This window comes from Pinus tabuliformis, chromosome 9 (genome assembly GCF_031772625.1).
Source record: "Pinus tabuliformis cultivar Carrire ecotype Pingquan chromosome 9, CPIR1, whole genome shotgun sequence".
NCBI lineage: Eukaryota > Viridiplantae > Streptophyta > Pinopsida > Pinales > Pinaceae > Pinus > Pinus tabuliformis.
The window spans coordinates 1,608,300,517-1,608,320,287 of record NC_142307.1 but is presented as its reverse complement, the minus strand read 5'-3'; the positions used below and the strand labels follow the sequence as shown (position 1 = coordinate 1,608,320,287).

General features: G+C 35.9%; 2 protein-coding genes across 2 annotated transcripts; one reads left to right on the top strand and one right to left on the bottom strand.

Moving 5' to 3' along the window:
- The first annotated feature begins 95 nt into the window (after positions 1-95).
- LOC149154937 (uncharacterized) lies at positions 96-14,579 on the top strand. The gene is made up of 2 exons (XM_089444263.1): positions 96-812; positions 14,490-14,579. The coding sequence occupies exons 1-2, from the start codon at positions 96-98 to the stop codon at positions 14,577-14,579; spliced, it is 807 nt and encodes a 268-aa protein (XP_089300389.1).
- A 244-nt stretch (positions 14,580-14,823) lies between these two features.
- Positions 14,824-15,954, bottom strand: LOC149154936 (uncharacterized). Its single transcript, XM_089444262.1, has one exon. The coding sequence runs from the start codon at positions 15,952-15,954 to the stop codon at positions 14,824-14,826; it is 1,131 nt and encodes a 376-aa protein (XP_089300388.1).
- Between the last annotated feature and the right edge of the window lie 3,817 nt (positions 15,955-19,771).

Sequence of the window (19,771 nt, the reverse complement as noted above, 5' to 3'; positions counted from 1 at the left end):
ACATATGACTTCTCTGAGCGACCATTTCACCAACCTGTGCAGCCATTTGCAGTCCCCTCTCTTGGCAGCCTCCTGCTGCTGAGGCTTTTCAAACCATGCATCCCTCTTCAGAGGGAGACCCCCACTCCTCCTCTCAACAAGGGACCGATGAAAACGAAGCAGCATTTGCATCACTGATAACAGAAAATGGAGCTCCAAGAATCAGGCCATCAGTTAACAAATTTGTGAAGAAACTTGCGGATATTCCTGAGATATCTCTACCGCCTACTCTCCCAAGAAGAGTTGCCATTTCCTTAGCAGAACGCGGTCTTGTGGGTCAGTTTACAGGACTTTGGCCTTCCCCCAAATCAGTTCAGAAATGGGTGGAAAGAAATTGGAACGCAAATACTCAAGGGAAGATAGCTATTCGTTTCTGCGGAAGGGGGTACTACACCTTCCTATTTGAAACAAAGGAAGACAAAGATTTAATATTCAGAAATGGACCTTATTTCATGGACTCGAGAGGACTATACCTGAACAGATGGACTCCAGACTTCGATCCAGAGATGGATATTCCAAGTGCGGTCCTGGTGTGGGTCAGGCTACCGCATCTCCCCCTCCACTGCTGGGGTGATGACTCGGTAAAAGCTATTGGAAATGCAGTGGGAAAATATATTGACAGGTGTGAACCCAAAGACAACATGCATGCTTGCGCAAGAATATGCGTGGAAGTAGATCTAGGGAAAGGTCTCCCAGAGGCGATAAGGATCAAGGTGGATCAGTGGACTCATATTCAGCAACTGGACTACGAGCAAATTCCGTTTAAATGCAAGGTATGTCACAAATATGGTCATTTTGCAAATAGATGTAGTAAAAAAGAAGAAGCTGAAAGTGATGAAGTTCAAGAAGACACATGGGAACAAGTTAAAAGAAAGAAGCCTCTCAATAAACAGAACACATCGACCTCCTCACAGCCTCAAGAGACCAATGAAACAACCCCATTACCACCAATAAATACCGCCCTCCAGTCATCACATCCCCAAATCCCTTTGAACCGTGGGAGAAGATCTTCCCTCCTCGAGATCCCCTTCTCCATCCAATGCATTAGCTCTCATTTCTTCCCCTAACCATATTCCATCCCCCCCACCGCCCTCTGTGGACCGAATTCTAACTAGAAACAAAGCAAAAGAAAACCCCCAAGTATGGGACCAGCCCAAAAAAGTGGGAAGGAAATCTAATAAAGAAATAAGGGATGAGGTTGCAGCAAAGGAAATGGCCATAGGAACACAACAACCAATGGACTCTTTCCTTGGTAAACAGACAGGAAGCAACGAAAAATATCAGCATAAAGAAAAGGGAGGGACACATCAAAAAAATAGTAAGTAATGATTACGGTCTCTTGGAATTGTAGGGGTCTTGGAACCACCTTTAAAATCAACGCAGTCAGAGACATAATAAAGCAGGAGCAACCAGACATCTTCATGATCCAAGAGACCAAAGCAAGCAAGCAAGAAAATAAAAAAATGATCCAAAAACAAAAAGACTATGAAGGAACAACTCTAGAATCTAATGGAGCTTCAGGTGGAATATGCACTATTTGGAACAAAAGGAAATGGGACTTAGTCAACCAAAAAATCAGCACTCATTGGATAAGAACAGATCTGAAAAATAACACCACAAAGGAGGAATACTGCATTATAAATATTTACTCCCCCAACCACTACAGAGACAAAGAGCATTGTTGGAAGTCAGTGAAAGAAGAAGCAGCAGAAAGACAAAGAGGCAATCTAATTTTGGGAGGAGATTTAAATCTGATCAGAAATATAGACGAGAAGTTTGGTGGAAAATACTACAATGATCCATCAAGAACAACGTTGGAAGAAATTATTGAAGAACAAAAATTAATTGACATCCCTCCAAGTAATGGAAAGTACACTTGGAGCAACAAAAGAACAGGAAAACACAACATAAAGGAAAGACTACATAGAATACTTATCCATGAAAATATAGCAGCAACCTTCACCATTGTGAAAAGCAAAATTGTTCATGCGTCAGCTTCAAATCATAAGCCAGTGGTATTGACCTTGGGTAGGCTGGAAAACCAAGGACCTCTCCCCTTCAGGTATAATAAAATATGGGACAGCAAAGAGGAGTTTGGCAAACAAATTAAAGAAAGTTGGAAAACAAATGTAACAGGTTCTCCCCAGTATGTGTGGGAAACGAAGTTAAAAAATTTAAGACTTCATTTAAAATCTTGGGCAAGAGAAAATGACCTCAGAGATAAAGCAAACAAAATAGAACTCCAAAAAAAATGGATAATATCAGTAAGGAAAGAGAGAGCAAACAAGAATGTGAGCAAGATTATGCACAAGAAAAAGAGATTTTTCTGGAATTATATAAGCAAAATCGGCGAGAGGAAGAAGAAAGCAGGCAGAAATCAAGATGTCTATGGTTGAAAGCGGGCGATAAAAACACCGCTTTTTTCATAACATAATGAAAATAAGGAGAGCTGGAAATCAGATTGAGAAAATACAAGTAGAGGGGCAAGAAATAAAAGGAATAGAAGAAATTAAGAAGGCAACCCACAACCATTACAAAGGTCTACTTTCAGCTAGTGACCAACAAGTGGATAGTGAAGAATTTTTACAGCAAATAAAAAAAATCAGCGAGCAGCAAAACAGAGAATTAGATAAAGATGTCATTGAGGAGGAAATCAGAGAAGCAGTGTGGAGTCTACACCCTGATAAAGCCCCAAGACTGGATGGCTTCACAATAGCATTTTACAGGAACCATTGGGAAACTATCAAGAAAGACTTGGTGAGAATGATTAAAAATGCCTTCAAAAAAAATAAAGTTGGGGGAAATACAAAAGCCTCCTTCTTGGCTCTCATTCCCAAAGAGCCAAACCCAACTTCCTTTGACAGATATAGGCCTATCTCCTTGTGTAATTCTTCCTACAAAATAATCACTAAAATTTTGGCAAATAGAATTAAAAAATTCTGCCAACTATTATTTCAGAAAATCAAGGCGGTTTTGTACCAAGAAGACAAATCACAGATAATGTGATAATTGTACAGGAAGCCATACACAGTAGCATCCAAAGAAAAGAAAAGGGAATGGTCATCAAGTTAGATATGGCCAATGCCTTTGATAGAGTGAATCACAAATTTCTTGTAGCAGTCCTCAAAAAGTTCGGCATCTCAATAAAGTTCATAGATATCATTATGGCTTGTATCACCAATCCCTGGATAGCTCCTTTGATTAATGGAAGGCCAAGTAATTTTTTTCAAAGTTCTAGAGGATTGAGACAAGGATGCCCTCTCTCCCCCTTCCTTTACATTATAATGGCAGAATCTTTAAGTGTACAACTAGAAAATCAGAGAGAAAAAAAATAACAGGTATTTAGATCTCAAGAGGAGTCAAAGAGATAAATCATTCCCTTTTTGCAGACGATACCCTCCTCATAGGGGGAGCATCTTGCATCATTGCAAAATGATTCAAAAAAGTTTTAGATGATTTTCTTCTTGTCTCAGGAGGACTTTTAAACAACAGCAAATGCAGAATCTACAGCTGGAATATTTCTATAAACACAATGCAGAGAATTTCCCACATAATGGAAATACCGGTACAAATAAAATGGAGTCATTTCATTTATCTTGGACTTCCATTAGCGAAGGAAATGGTCAAATCAGAAGTCTGGAATAAGCATGTGGAGAAAATGAGGGGAAAAATTCAGAATTGGGGAATGATGTGGCTCAACCTGGCAGGAAGAACAATTATGATTAAGGCCCTTCTTTCAGCTTTGCCAATATACCAGTATGCAATAATAATGGCTCCGGAAAGTGCACACAAGCAAATGGAATTAATTATCAGAAGCTTCCTCTGGCAAGGAGGAAAACAAGAAAATAAAAAATTCAGCTTAGTTCGATGGGAGCAAGTAACTCTCCCTTTTGAGAAAGGAGGGATTGCAATTCAGATACCAGGATTAATGAATATTGCTCTCGGGACCAAAATAGTCTGGAGAATGATAAATGGCAAAGAACAGTGGTGGGAAAAAGCTTTAACAAGGAAATATTTAAATTGTCAAAGGACAAAAATGCTCACTGAAATAATTCCAGAACGGCCCTGTACCCAAATTTGGAAATTGGTTAAAAAGACCATTCCCCACATAAGAGATCAAATTTCTAAAAATCTTGGCAATGGAAAAACAATTTCAATATGGGATGATAGAATAATGGGAGCAAATCCTCTAAGACAACAACAAAATCTAAGAGGATTAAAAAACTGGATGGAGGAAAAAAACCTCAATACATTATATTCAATTTCTGAATGGGATCAGAATATTTGGATAAAATGGAGAGTGCCGACACTACCTCCAAGATTGAAAAGCCAATGGGAAGATTTGAAAATTCTTTTAGTTGGGGCAATGCCTATAAATAAAGAGGATCAAGATGAGTTTGTTTGGAATCCAAGCGGGGGAAATTATACAGTGAAATCAGGTTATAATTATCTCCAAAATTACAATAGCCACGATGAATGGAATCTCTGGAAAGTAGCTTGGAAAAATGAGTGTTTGCCTAAAATTAAATTCTTCACTTGGTCTCTTCTGAAAGGTAAAATTCTCACAGCGAAAAAATAAAAAAAAAAGGCTTTCAAGGGCCTTCCAAATGTGTCATGTGCCAAAGGGATGAGGAAAATATTCAGCACTTGTTTATGAACTGCATGATGGCGAGGGAATGCTGGAAGCAACTGATAAGCCCACTAGATTTAAGCATAAGCTCCACAACGCAGCTGACAAATCTCCACAAAAATTGGGTCAAAAGCTACCCTTATACCAAGAAGAAAAAAGCCATAATAAATAGAATATGGAAATGTCTTCCCTCCATTCTCTGCTGGCAAATATGGCTAGCTAGAAACAAGTGCATATTTAAGGGACAAAAACCAAGCATAGGGATTATTATATCAAAAACTTGGAGTCAAGTCTCGGAAATAATAGGTACAAATGGAGCAGCAAGAATGGACCAGAACAACCTACAACAAGAAGAAAGAGACTGGTACAACAAAGCTTTAATAGAAAACAAATCAGAAGATTTAAAAAAAATAAACAAAGACATGGCAAAAAACAGGGAGTGGAAATTACGTCTGAATGACACGGAAATGGCTGAGTGGATCAAAGAACAAAAGAAGTATATATTATTCTTTGATGGAGCCTCAAAAAACAACCCAGGCAGAGCAGGAGCAGGTGGTCTAATTCTAGATCCGAATGGTAAGAGAATATCAACCTATGAATGGGACTAGGAGAGATGTCAAACAACAGGGCGAAAGCCTATAGCCTTCTGCTAGGCACAAAGATCTTAAATAAAAAAGGGATAAAAGACCCAATAATAATTTGGGATTCTGCAATCATCATAGCAACTATGGAAACAGGAAAGGAATTCAAAAGCTCAGCAATTAACAAAATAAGTCAGAGAATCAAAATAAACACAAAAAATATGGGAAAAATAGCCTACAAGCATGTTTTAAGAATCCAAAACAAGGATGCAGACACTATAGCCAACAAGGCAGTGGAGAGGCAAGTCGGGACTGTGAAAGAAAACAATAAAATTTATGAAGAAAATATCCCTTAATTCGTTTTCAATTGAGGTCTGGTTTGAGAATCACATAAGGACATACAACATCAAATCAGTAAGCAGAGCAAATGAAGTTAGCAGCAATGAGCAGGGGATTCTTTCTCAGTTGTCAGTCCATACAATCAAGTGTTATCCTCCTCGCACAGAGCTGAGGATCCTAACAATCCCAAAAAGGATTCATCACGATTCAAATCAAGCCTGCAATCGTCCTCAAGTTCTGAATAAAGAAGGTATGTGTCATATCGGGCATAATCAGTACAAAGATAGTATCGATTGCCATTCTCGTTGTGTAGTGGACACCTGTGCAATCATGAACATTGGTATTCTCATCACTGGGAAAAATAGCGAGAGAGCATCACTGTAAGTAACACAAGGTGTATTTGTGAAGAGCTCAACAGAGAGCTTCAGAGGCATAGGCGAAACAATTCTACATTTCAATAGTTGGACCACGTTCAGCAAAGCCTCGTAGCTGGAGATCCAAGAGCAGACTGCGTGTTGAGTTATAACTACAACAACAAAACTCAAACCCAAGGTAACAGTAACGTCCTGCTTCTCAGTTTACATTCACAGCTTCAAATTGACATTGGCTTTAGGATTGAAATCAAACTCAAATCTGTTTCATTTCATGAATATCGACCTCATCTGACCCGTTCCTTCCATCCCCATCCTGCTCTTTGCATTATCATCAGAACCCAGAGCCTTCTCCCCATCTCTGATCCTGAGAACATAGTTCTTTCTTCACCCTTGTTTTACAAGCAGAACATTACCCCGCTCTATAATTGTCAGTGGGTGTCAAAGTATACGCAACAATACAAGATTAACAAGGATTCCTTGAAGATACCAGAAATAGTCCAGAACAAAGCCAAAAGAAGCAGAGATAAAAGAAGTAACCAGTCCAAGCCAAGAGATCATTCTCCAAGCAAAGGAAATACAACTGATAGAACAAATCAGAAAGGAAAAATGTCTTGCAATCCGTTAGAAAAAGTTGAAAAGAACGAGAGCTGCCCGACCTGTAGGGCCAATAGATTTATGATAGGTCACTTCAACCAATCTCTAAAAGATCTAAGATCCGAGATGAAGATGATTAATGTCTACAAGCAAAGAGAAATCGACAATCAAAGAGCTGAAATCGAAGACTTGAAGGATAAATGCAAGCACCTGGAGGAAGTTGTGGATTATATCAAGTCACTGAATCAAAGTCAGCAAGGAGAAACCTCCTCAAGGTACAACAAGAAACGGGGACAACAGCCGGAAGAGTCAGTGAACCAATTTTGGTGAACCTTATGTAATCCTTTTACTATGCTTTGTAAATTTTGTTTGTTACTTGGGCAGTTTGTTAGGCAGTATGCTTTCTTAGCTTTTGAAAATTTTAGAAACAAGGTCTCAAAGGTTGAGGCAGGGACTGCGCTCCCATTTTGCGCCTCTCTTGAGAACCAACAACCTCCGAAATGTAAAAGGACTTAGCTCCTTTCTTTTTTTATAATACAAAAAGCAACCGATCTTGTTAAAAAAAAAATGTTGAGCCAAATGTACAATCACGACATTATTTCAAATTTTGTTATTGTTGTTGAAAAGAAATGAAATGATATTTTAAGGTCCACGAGACTAAAAATAGTCTATGAGACCATTAGTTCCTTGTTTTTCGCTCTTTGCAATTCATTCCTTTTCCGATTCAAATTGATGATGAGCTGACCCAACCTTCCAACAATCCCCTCGCTAAAAAGACAATGCCAAGAAACTGATGCCAAAATGTTCTCATAACTTTCTCTGATGTCTTTGAATGCATCACATTCCAAAATGAAATGTTTTTTTGATTCCACAACCCCAAACGTGCAAAATGTACACACCCTCCTAAAACTCTCTTCTTTCTGCAGTCCTCCCAATTGAGATTGTTGTTGAAATCAATCCCAAGGTACTTGTACTCATTTACTTCTTCAAGAGTGTAGTCTTCAAAGAAGAAAGTATGCTGGCTTTGCTTCCTTTTATTAGAAAAAGTCATTATTTTGGTCTTGCTAGTATTGACTTGCATCCCACTGCTCTACAAAAATGCTCAAGGGCATATAAATGCATTTGCAAGCCATGGGTCGATTTAGAAATCAATACAATATCATCAACATATAAAAGAAGCTTTATCACAAACTCCCCCAACCGAACACCATCTTCACCTTGCAGATTTAGCCACTCTTCCAATTTATCAATATATAGACCAAAAAGAGTGGGGGATAGAGGGAAACCATGCTTGACTCCAATGTCACTTCTAAAGCTTTCTGAAATACTTGCTGAGGTTCTAATTTTGACTTTCACTTCTTCATAAAGTCTATGGACAACAACTCTATAATGCACAAGAATTTCAAGTTCTTCCATTCTACGCCACAACTTATCCCTAGGGACTATGTCAAATGATTTTTTGAAGTCAAAAAAGTAGCAAAATACTTCTTCTTTGTCCTCCCAAACCTTTTCAACAATGTGTCTCAACGTGATGCCATGATCCACTGTAGAATGTTTCGGCCTAAAACCCGCTTGTCCTCTTGCCCTCTTTTCTTTTACTTCTACCCACTTGCTAATTCTGTCTTCTACCATGCTGCTGAAAAGCTTTGCAAACAAAGGATTGATCATAATTGTTCTATAGTTGGATGGATTATTAATGTCTCCACTTTTAAAAAGGGGTATTGCTAGGCTAGTTGTCCAGTCTCTTGGGAATCCTTGCTGAATGATGTTGTTGAATATTTCATGATGTGCGGTGCAAGAGCATTCATTCCCCATTTTAGATACTCTGCTTGAAGTTCAACCAAGTCCTTTGCCTTTCCTGTTTTCAGCTTCTGAATTCCATTCTCCACCTCTTGTAATGTGAAGAGCTTTGAGTTTTTGTTGATCCTAAGGGGGGACTCTGCCTTAGATTCTTTCTCATAGAGTTGCCTTGCACATTCAAACCATTGATAGGTTGTAATATTATTTTCAATTTGCTTCTTCCTTGGTTGCAGTTCCATAAAAGCTTTGGATTATTCTTGCTTAAATATATTAACTCTTCTCTCATTGTTTGCATGAACTCATCTTTTTTCCTTTTTAGTATCTGCTTATATAACTTCACATTCATCTTCTCTTTTCCTGCCTTTTTCAAGGTTCTCCTTGCCATTTCGCATTCCTCATCAAACCAAGCATTTACAGGAAAGCGATTTGATTATGATTTCCTATTTTTTTCTCTTTTGCATTTCTCAAGTGCACTTTGGATTATATTTGTTAACTCATGGTTGCTGAAGCGTTTGAAAGCAGTTTTCTCCTTCCGAATTAATCTCTCTAACGTTGTCTTGAAGATAGTACCATTTTCTTGTGTTAGAAGAAATTTACCCCTTGATAGTGATTATCGAGAGCGTTGGGTTTCCTTCCTATGCTGCCTTTATTCTAACCATGATAACCTTATAAAAATTGGGTTATGGTCTAATTTTAAGTCCCAAATATGCTCTCCAATACTGACTTCATCTATCTTTTCTATTAAGCTTTGTGAACACATCACATAGTCAACGACACTTGCCCCATTGTATGTGTTGCAAGTGAAGTTCCTAGACCCTTTCCATTTATCTAGACCATTGCAAATAATTAAGTTGAAATCCCCACACAGTGTAATCAACTCATCTCCAAAATTATTTTTAACTTTGTCATCTTCTGAACACCTCACCCATTGGGGATTCTCCTCTTCAGTGAGCCAAATAGGATTGTTATCCTCTTTGCAACAAAGGATGATAAGTTGATTATTTGTTGTTCTAGCATTGAAATCTCCCACTAGAAGAACTTTCCCCTGCTGAGAGTACACGACAATATCTTGTTTTAAAGCTGCATATGGATCCTTGCTGTCAAGCCCCTTATTTTTGTAAGTTTTTGAGACTTGAGGGGAAAAATAGCATGCTGCAATTCTTATGTGATTCTCGTTCTTTGATATTTTCAACCATAAATATTGTTTATTTGGATCTTTTTTAATTAACTGAATGTGATGGCCTTCCTTTTCTTTCACTAAAATTAGTATTCCCCCATACCCTTTGCCATTTTCTGCTACCTTGTTCCAAACTACCAACTTCAAATAACTGTCAAACACAGGAGTTTTACAACCATCATGCTCATGAGTTTGCGTGAGACAAATTATGTCTCTACCTTCCGCAATAAGCCCTAACCTAGGTCCCCTCCTTCAAGGGTAACCTCTACAATTCCAACAAACTAAACTTAGGTAGACTTGGGTAGGATTTGACTGCTACGTAGTTTGGCACATAAGACTCAAATTTGAGTCTTCACCCCTTTTTTTCCATGCTGCTCTTGTTGTTTTCGTCTCTATTATTGAATTCTCTATTTTTTCTTTACTGTCAGCTTGCTGCCTTGATTTGCCTAGAGGCCCAAACACTGCAATAACGGCTTTCCCATTGTACAACCATGCCCTTTTCCCTTCATTTCTTGCTGTTCTAATTTTCTCCACTTCATCCCTTCTCTCCTCTTGTTGTTTTTTGGTTAATCTTCATTGAGGAAGAAGTATGAGCCTTTCAAGAGTTTCTTTTTTCCCAAAAGACGTCGTTTTTCTTGTACGCTTGCCATGGTGACTTTTATGGGTCGAGGCCTCTCTTCACATATCCTCCCAACCCTTCTTGCTTGGAAAATTTGCCCTTTCCAATGTAGTTTCTCTTTCAGAAAGTCTCTTGTCAAATTGAGAGTACTTTCATTCTTCCCATAATCTCTTATTCCCTGATAATAAAGTTTGTTTTTATGTCCTATCTTTCTTTTTGTTCTATTTCCTGTGCTCTGCGATCACTTGCATCTTCTTCTTCCTTTGTCCTTATGTAACCATTAGCGTCTTCAGCTCTAGCTTTGATTTCTTTTGGACTATCTTTCCCACTGTTCATTTTTGCCTTCTCTTTGGAAATGTCTGTTTGTTGAGATACCTGTGTATCTACCTGAGCTTGTTTAGAAATTATCACCTTTGTTTGCTGTTATTACTTCTTTCATGTTTTGACATTCTTGTTTTCCTGTCTCTAGAGCCTCTTGTAACATTGTTACCTGTTCTTTTAAAATTCTATTACCTTCCATTAGACATTGGTTTGCAACTGTGATCTCTGAAATTTTGCGGTCTCTTTCCTATTCTCTGGCTTCCAAAATCTCCAGCCTTGTTCTGACCTTCATCAGTTCTTGGACATATAGATCTGATGACCAAGTAAGAGGTGTAGATGTGGGACTGTAAATGATTGATTCTTCTTTATTTTTGTTTCTCTTATTTATTTTCTTTTTCTTTTTCTTGATCTTGATCGGTTTTCTTCTCATTTGTCCCCATTTAAGGTGAGCAATCCTACGCCTTAAAATTCCCTCATATTGCTTTGCATTTACCCAAATCCACCTTCATGTTTTTTTTGTTGAAGCAATTTTGACTTGACCCAAATGATTTGTTTCCACAAAATATGAAATTTCCTTGCTCTTTATGCCTTGGCTCTTCTAAGAGTTTTCCATGTTCTGAACATTTACTTATTTAGAAGTTAACTGCCTCACTGCTCTGTGCTCACGAAACCCTGTTCACGCTGCCTATCCACTGTGCTCACAAAACCCTGTCCTCTACTTGCCTGCCTGTTCACGCTACCTGTTACCTGTTCAAGCTACCTGTTACCTGTTCACGCCTGCCTGTTCACGCTATCTGATACCTGTTCACGCCATTGGAGAACTACTCGTTCTCATGAAGGAATATGTTCCTAAAATTGAAGGTGAAACAACCATGCCTGCAAATTGTTGCGTCCTCTGCATAGTTTATACCCCTGTGGTTTGTCCTGATTAAAAGTATTATGAGCGTGTTGCTTGTGCCGCCGCCGTCGCAGGAATGTATATTTATATAATCGATTTCACCATCGCTACCATTTAAAATGGAGGCAACTTGGTTTTAAATTCTATAAACGGTCTGAGATCTTGACAATTCGTTGTTTACTATTAGAAGTCATAGTTTTTACATAATTTTATTCCATAAATTGGCGAGTAATCATGGTCAGCTACACCCTCCCTCCTCCCCTCTATTGGGCATAAAATTATACTTATCTTATTAAGATGAATATGACGTCTGTTCTATTTCCATTGACCTTCATTCTTGACCTGATGGGAGAGGTTCTTCTAGTAATTACACTTATATATTTTTATAGGTTTACATTTTTTTTGTATGTTTGGTAGGACTACATCTTCATCATGTCCAACTTCTCATCTTGATTTGGGGATAGCATAAGATTTGAATCTAAGACTTCCGATTCGGTGAGACTTCATTTCCACGACCATTACCAATTGAGCTATTTAAAGCAGACATTTTTATAGGTCTACATTAAATGTATGCACAACTACATTAATAAATATGATTGATATATAAAAAGGGTGTATATCAACCACATTAATAATTATTTGGTGTACAATAGAGACTTAATATTAATATTAATGTTAATGTTAATATAATATAATAATTAAATAAGTAATAATTATTAATATTAATTAAATAAGTAATAATTAGGTTTTATAATATCAAGTTTAAAATATTGGGTTTTAATAGTAGAGGGTTGATTTTAATATAAGTAAACATAAGTTAAGTATTCAACTAAGTGAGTAAGTTTCAATTAACATTGAAACCCTAGTTTTTAATCTTAATCTTTTGTTTTTATAATCATAATATTTAATTCTAGTAACCGTAATTATTCTTGTAACACATAATGATCCATAGTTTGATGATATGCCATCGCTGATCATTGGTCAAGAGAAGACCAAAGACCACTATGTCGAGATGCATCCATGTTAATATTAATATCATTAAAATCCTAATATTAATATTAAAAACCTAATATTAATATTACATATTATATAATATATAAAACCTAATATTAATATTACATATTATATAATATATAAAACCTAATATTAATATTACATATTATATAATATATAAAACCTAATATTAAATTCAATATTAAACCAAATAATATAAACCCTAATATTAAACTTAATATTATAAAACCAATATTATACCTCAATATTAAACCCAATATTATAAATCCAATATTAAACCCTAATATTATAACTATAATATTAAACCCTAATATTAGACCCAATAGTATAAACCAATATGATAAACCTTAATATTAGACCCAATATTATAAATAATAATATTAGACTCAATATTAAACGTTAATAGTAAGCCCAATATTATAAACCCTAATATTAAACTCTAATTTTGTAACGTTGCAGCGTGACATTGAATAAGCTGCAATGTAATGTAACATTACGACAATGATCGTCACATTGCGACAATGTTTGTCATAATGCAATGCCAGATAGATTTCTCTACCATTCCAATGTCACAATATTAAACTTTAATACTAAACCCAATATTATAAATTGTAATATTAAACCCCAATATTATAAACTGAATATTAAACCCAATATTATAAACCCTAATATCAAACCCTAATTTTGTAATGTCGAAATGTGGCGTTGAATAAATTGCAATGTAATGTAACATTATGACAATGATTTTCACATTGCGACAATATTTGTTGCAATGTGACAAACATTAAACCCTAATAGTAAACCCAATATTATAAACCTTAATATTAAATCCAATATTATAATATCATCATGGTTGAAATTATTTAAACAATGGCTCTCCAGGTTGACTTTGTTTTAGTATGTTAATTAATATGGTTGACTATGTTTGATTATTAATATTAATCAATAATAATGATATAAGATTATGTTTGACCAAAGATGAGGAATGTTGACTATAAAACATAATAAAAAATAGTCAAACATATTCAACAACATTAGTAAATATTGTTGACTAACTTTGTAATGTCGCAATGCGACAATGAATAAATTGCAATGCAATGTAACATTATGACAATGATTGTCACATTGTAACAATGTTTGTCATAATGTGACGCTGGATAAATTTATGTACCATTCTGCTATCACAACATGTTTGATTATTAAAACCCTATTACTAAAATCCAATATTAAAACTCAAATACTAAAACCTTGATTATAAAAACCCGATAATAAAAATATGGTAAATATAGGGTTGTTAATGGTAATTGTCACAATGTTCGTATTATTATTATTATTATTACAAAATGGTTGGCCATGTTGACCATGGGCTGACCATAGTTTTTAAAGGTTATTTATGAATGACCAAATATGACCATGATTTATCATGGTTAACCTAAGTTGTTCATGGTTCAACATGATTGAAAATGACTAACGTAGGTTAGCCATGTTGAATAGAGTCAACTATGTTTGACAATGGTTGACCATTGTGACCATAGTTAACTATGGTCAATAATAGTCAACCATGGTTATTATAGTTGATGATGGTTGACCTTGGTTAGATTACGATTGACAATGTGTGACTATTGTTAGACATCACCGACAATGTTTTCACTATGGTCAATGAACTACAATTGAACGTGGTTGACTATGGTTGCTCATGTTGGCCCTAGAAAGATTGACTATGTTTGACTATGGTCATGATTATGGTTGATCATGATTAACTATGATTGAATATGGTTTGAATATAAGCAACCATTATTTTAACATACTTAGACTATTGATGAGTTATTATATATAATAATATTATTATATTGATGATATCAATAATGTATTTATCCTATAATTAATGCATTAATATTAATAATATAACATTGTTAATTTATTAATGATGTCGATATTAACATTAATATTAGTATTATGTTTTTAATATTATTCACATTATCAATGATGATATCATTATTATTATTATTATTTTTCGAGGAAAAAATCGAACTTTTTATTAACCGAAATAAAAAGTTACATAGTATATGCGTTATGCATTCATTTTTGCTGTATGATTTGCAGATCATAGAGCTCACAGGATGTAAGGTATACTGTCCTATCAAAATTCGTGAAAATAAACCACTGATCTGGTGTACAGGCCTCCTCTTATAAGGAAAACAACCTCTTTGATCAGTTCATATCAATAATACCAGCTGACCATAGGTTCTAAAAGCATAAACTGTTTTTGTATCTTCCCGGGCCTCCTCGGAGAGGAAAATAGCCCAAACAGGAAAAAACAACAAAATAGAAATCTGAAATATATGCAAAAAAATAGTCACTGTCTAGTGCATGTGAATATAGAAACCAACAACAAAATTGCTGATTGATATAAAGACATGGAAACAAAAATGTAGAGTTATGGATATGGTGGATGATCTGACACACGGATCTCGCCCTGGTCCTCGTCCTCTATCCTCCAACTGCCCATATCTTGTTGCAAACCCGCTTTAGAAAGCTTGTCTGCTGCATCATTGCGATCCCTGTAAATATGGAAAAGAGAAAAAACATTAAAGGAATACTTTAGATGTTTTGTCTCTTCTAATAATGGTGATAAAATGTAATTCTGACATCTGCTCTCTCCATTGAACCATTTAATAGTATTCATTGAGTCCTTGAAGATCTGAACTGTGAGTATGCCTAGGTGAATAAGCCAACAAAGAAGAAGTTTGAGAGCTGACAGCTCCGCAAAGTTGTTTGTTCCAGTCCCCAGCCCCACCGAGGCTTTAAGACATCTGCTTTGGTTTATGTGAATTACCAACCCTACTCCCGCTCTATTGTTTTGGGATGCCCCATCAAAATAAGCCCATGGGATTCCTTCCTTGTGTTCCACTCTAGTTATCTTGGAAGTGTTTCCTTTAACAGGCTGGGGTATACTTGCATAGACTGATGTGCATTGAACTGCAATGACCTCATAGGGAGTAGACTTATCCATAAAAATGCAGTTGTTTCTTGCTATCCAAATGCCCCAAGCTATGATAAGAGGCAGATTTCGCATATTCCCTTCTGGATATAGTTGCCACCATCTTTGCCAAACTTCTGGAAAAGATCCCCCTTCCCAGGATACAGACTTTTGAAGCAATCTTCCGACCTCCATCCACACTTTTTTAACAAAGGGGCATTCAATAAATAGGTGTTGAATTGTTTCTGAATCATTTTTACATAAAGTGCATCTCCCAAGTCCTGTCTTATATTTGGCATGAAGGATATCCCAGGTTGGTACCTTCCGCCCGAGGATGCACCAGAAGAAGAGTCTAGTTTTTGCAGGACTTTGTAGCTTCCACAAGAGTTTGGCCCACCAATCCGGATTTCCCCAACCTTTCTTAGACATAAGGAACTTGTATCCATATTTTGGGGAGTAGGATCCAGAGTCGGCATGAGCCCACACCAACTGGTTCGGCCTCTCTCTCAGTCTCACATTTGATCTAGATAGCTCCTCAATGAAAACATTCCATTCTCCCCACCACTGTGGCATCAAATCTAGGTCCATCCCTGAGAGCCAAGCTTGACCCCAAATGGTGGAGTGTCCTTGCTTCTCGATCTGATTGAGGAAGTGAATTCCTTTTGAGTCAAGCTGCATAATGAGGCCCGGGGATAGAGCAAAATTTTTGTTACAACCTACCCATGGTCCTTTCCTATTCGGATGTTCTCCCCGTTCCCTACCTGTCAGGACAATCCTTGCTCTATGATCTTGAAAGCATCTATGGTGGCCTTCCAAAACATTGATGCATTTCCTTTTTTCTTGTTAGGGCTTCTTATCCAATCTTCTAAAGGAATAGGGTCGATATATTTCCTCTTAACCACCATCGTCCATAGGTTCTCCATCTTTATAATCCTCCATCCTGATTTCGCTGCTAACGAAGGCCTGAAAGCTGTGAGATCTTTAATTCCCCAACCTCCCCATTCCTTGGGCCTTGCCACCTTCTCCCATGCCACCCATGGGAGAACCGATTCCTCCTTAGACCCTGCCCATAGGAATCTGTTGCATATCCTTCTTATTTTTTCCAGGATGCCTTTCGGAACCCATGTCAAAGCTGCCCAATAAACTAGAATTGCCAAAATAATAGATTTAATAAGGGTCAATCTTCCAGCTCTCGAGAGCCACTTAAAGCTCCAATGTGTTATTCTGGCTTCAATTTTTGCTATTAGCCAGTGCCAATCCTGCTTCCTATAGGCATTTGGTTTCAGCCAAAAACCTAGGTATTTAAAAGGATCATCGAGCTTACGAACTTCAAAGGGCATGTTCATTACTTATATATAATAACATTAATATTAATGTTAATAACATTAAGAATGTTATTTTTCAAAAAAAATAAATAAAAATATTAATATTGTATTAATAATATTGCTTTTAATATTAATATGAACGTTATTGTTATTATATTAATGATATGCATTAATATTAATGTTATTATTGTAAAGTGAAGATTTTAAATAATCTAATATATTATTATCATTATTATTAGGGTAATCAAGCATAGTTTTTAGAAACTAATATATAAAATAATATTATTATTAACAATTAATTTAGAATAAACATTAAATTTATTATAATTTTTTTTTTAAACCTTACTAAAACTTTTTATTATTGTTAAACCTTTTATTATTAAAATATTATTAATAATAATATATAACATTAATAATACTATTATTAAACATTACTTTAATATAAATATTAAAAACCCGACTCTCTGTAAAAACAACTTTATCAATAAAACCTAATACTATTATCCTAACTCTTAAAGCTTAATATTATTATAATGAAACCCTTAAAACCTAGTATTATTCACTAGCTACTTGGTGGATACTTCCACCAATACAAACTTTTGTACGAAGACACATTTTTAAAATTTGGTTGCTATGTAAATTTTTTGAAAGTCCAATTACAAATTTAAACCCTAATAATGAATATATCGACATTCTCGTCAATCAAGGTAGTATTCATTGTCCATTATTTACACTTACAATGAGTACCACAAGGTAGAAGGAGAGGCATGATATAACCATAGTAATCAAAACCATAAAATTGAAATCAATGGAGCTGGCCTCGTGAATCTTTATCATTGAACAATTTGTGCATTAAACCCTTACATATCATGAAACAAACACATAAAAAGCATGTATAGTAACCATTGAAACAATCCATGGCTTTATTAAAGCATATGAACATAAGATATATCATTTATGATTGTGTAAATATTTTAGGATATGTTATTAAAAAATATGTATCTCTATTCCTTTTATACACTTTAAACAATAAGAAGGTAGGAATCGAGTGACACATATAGGAGAGGCTTCAGTAGCGTGCTATTCAACCAACATTGTAGCCTATTCCCACACAACTATGATGCAATCCCTATCTTTCTGGCACTCCCCCTAATCGATGCTCGATCAGTTAAGATGACATCATCCGATCGAAAATGATAACCAACCCCATAACAAAAGTTTGATCATATCTAGGTCACTCTGTCAAATCGAACACTCTCCTACAAGTATTATGTCTGATCTCGCTTACTTTGACATCACCTACAAAATCCCAAATATTTTCACCTCTACAACAACTTCATTAAATTTTTTCAAAAGGGTGAAGGAAAGCTCAACATAACATCCTTTAACACGATAATCAGAGTGTGGCTTCTTCTTCTTCTTTCTTTTGGCCAAAGGACACATATACACCTCTGTTAAACACTCAATGGAGATTAGCAGATATGGTGCTCTTCTCATGATGAACAATATTTTTTGAGTATCCCTGACATCCCCTAAGGATCCTTGCCATTGATTCTGCAGAACCAACCTCTGTTTCACATATAATATTACATTTTAATGCAATTCTAAAGATCTTTTTTTTTTTAAGAGACAATGGAAACCCAATTGAAAGATAATATATACTTTGTATACCTTTCATCGAAGTGTGGGGAGAACCATTCCTACAATGTACATAAGAGTGATTTCATTGTTGAGATTTGAAGCATAGTTGTTCACTCTAAACACAAGGTTCTTGTTCGAATAAAAAATCGTGAAACTGTAGCAACTGAAAACAAGAGATTTCCTCCACATTGTTAGTACTATGGAGGACATCTTGGATGGCTCATCGTGGATCAAAGAGACCTAATTTGAAAATTACGATTACTTTTCCAACAATCTATAGACCAACAAACGCATCTGCAATCGTTCACGGCCAGATTAATAATCTATATCAGTTTCGGCTTTCCAATGAATGGAATGAATCAACTTTCGAGTGAATGAAACTACTTGATTCAAGTGGGAAAAAGATAGATAAGACATCAACTGTAATATTCCCTTTTCTTGATATGGTCAAGATGGATGGAATTTACCTATGGCATTTTCCCATGGTATTCGCCTTCATTTTTCGAGTAAAAATAATAAAATAAGATTTCTAGAGAGTCCATAAAGCCTATAAAAGGGGATAGGAGCTATGCCTTTAGAGCATCCTGAGTTGTCTATCTATTTTGTTCTTATTGAGAACTTGGAGAGGCCAGTTCCAATTGATCCCTAGATGAAAACCCCATGGTGAATTTGTTAGGTGGATCCATCCAGGGTTCACGTTTGTGCTTCAATGTCTTGTTTTCTTATGCATTGAGCAGCCGTGTATGCCAAGGCAGGGGATCCATTATTATTCTTGTATTTGGGCATCTCCCGTTTCCTAAGTATTAATTGAAATAAGGGATACATATTTTTTTTTTTCCAGATCCCTCTTTGTGTTCAATGATTTGTTATGAGCATTTTGTTTACAACACCTAAATGTGCCAAATCTGTTGAATATTTCATTGTATGGGATCTTACAGTGGTATCAGAGTTATGCATCCTGCTAGCTTGAGGGTTTCAATCAAGAGACTTCAGTGAGATTTATTCTCACTCTAGTCGACATCTCCATCTTCATTAGTATTCGATATCACCCTAGTTGGTTTTATTTTTTAGTTGATTGAAAGATAAATTTTTTGCGTTGCAGAAGAAGGGAAAACATTACCTTTACCAAATTATTTATTGAAGGTTTTCAGATCGGATCGGGGTCCCTTTGTGCCATATCTGTCCATTCAAGTTTAAGAGGTCGAGATCTAAATCTTGAGCAAAAGTTTTTTTTTTTTTTTTCGGGAGCAGGGCCCCGCTGAAGAAGCTGAATATATCATCATATATTTACAAATTGTACAACATCACCGGTCGAAGCCCTGAAGAAGCTGAATATATCATCATATATTTACAAATTGTTCTGTAAGAGCTATCAAAGATAGTCTCAAATGCTTGAGCAAAAGTTTAGCCATTAGATTTGTGGAGATATAATTTCATTA

What these genes read in the sequence shown, in the direction of transcription:
- LOC149154937 (XM_089444263.1), top strand. Translation starts at nt 96, where the DNA reads ATGCATCCCTCTTCAGAGGGAGACCCCCACTCCTCCTCTCAACAAGGG. An exon ending in AAATTCCGTTTAAATGCAAG is followed by an intron (nt 813 to 14,489) that starts GTATGTCACAAA and finishes TATGATTTGCAG; the next exon opens with ATCATAGAGCTCACAGGATG.
- LOC149154936 (XM_089444262.1), bottom strand. Translation starts at nt 15,954, where the DNA reads ATGGACCTAGATTTGATGCCACAGTGGTGGGGAGAATGGAATGTTTTC.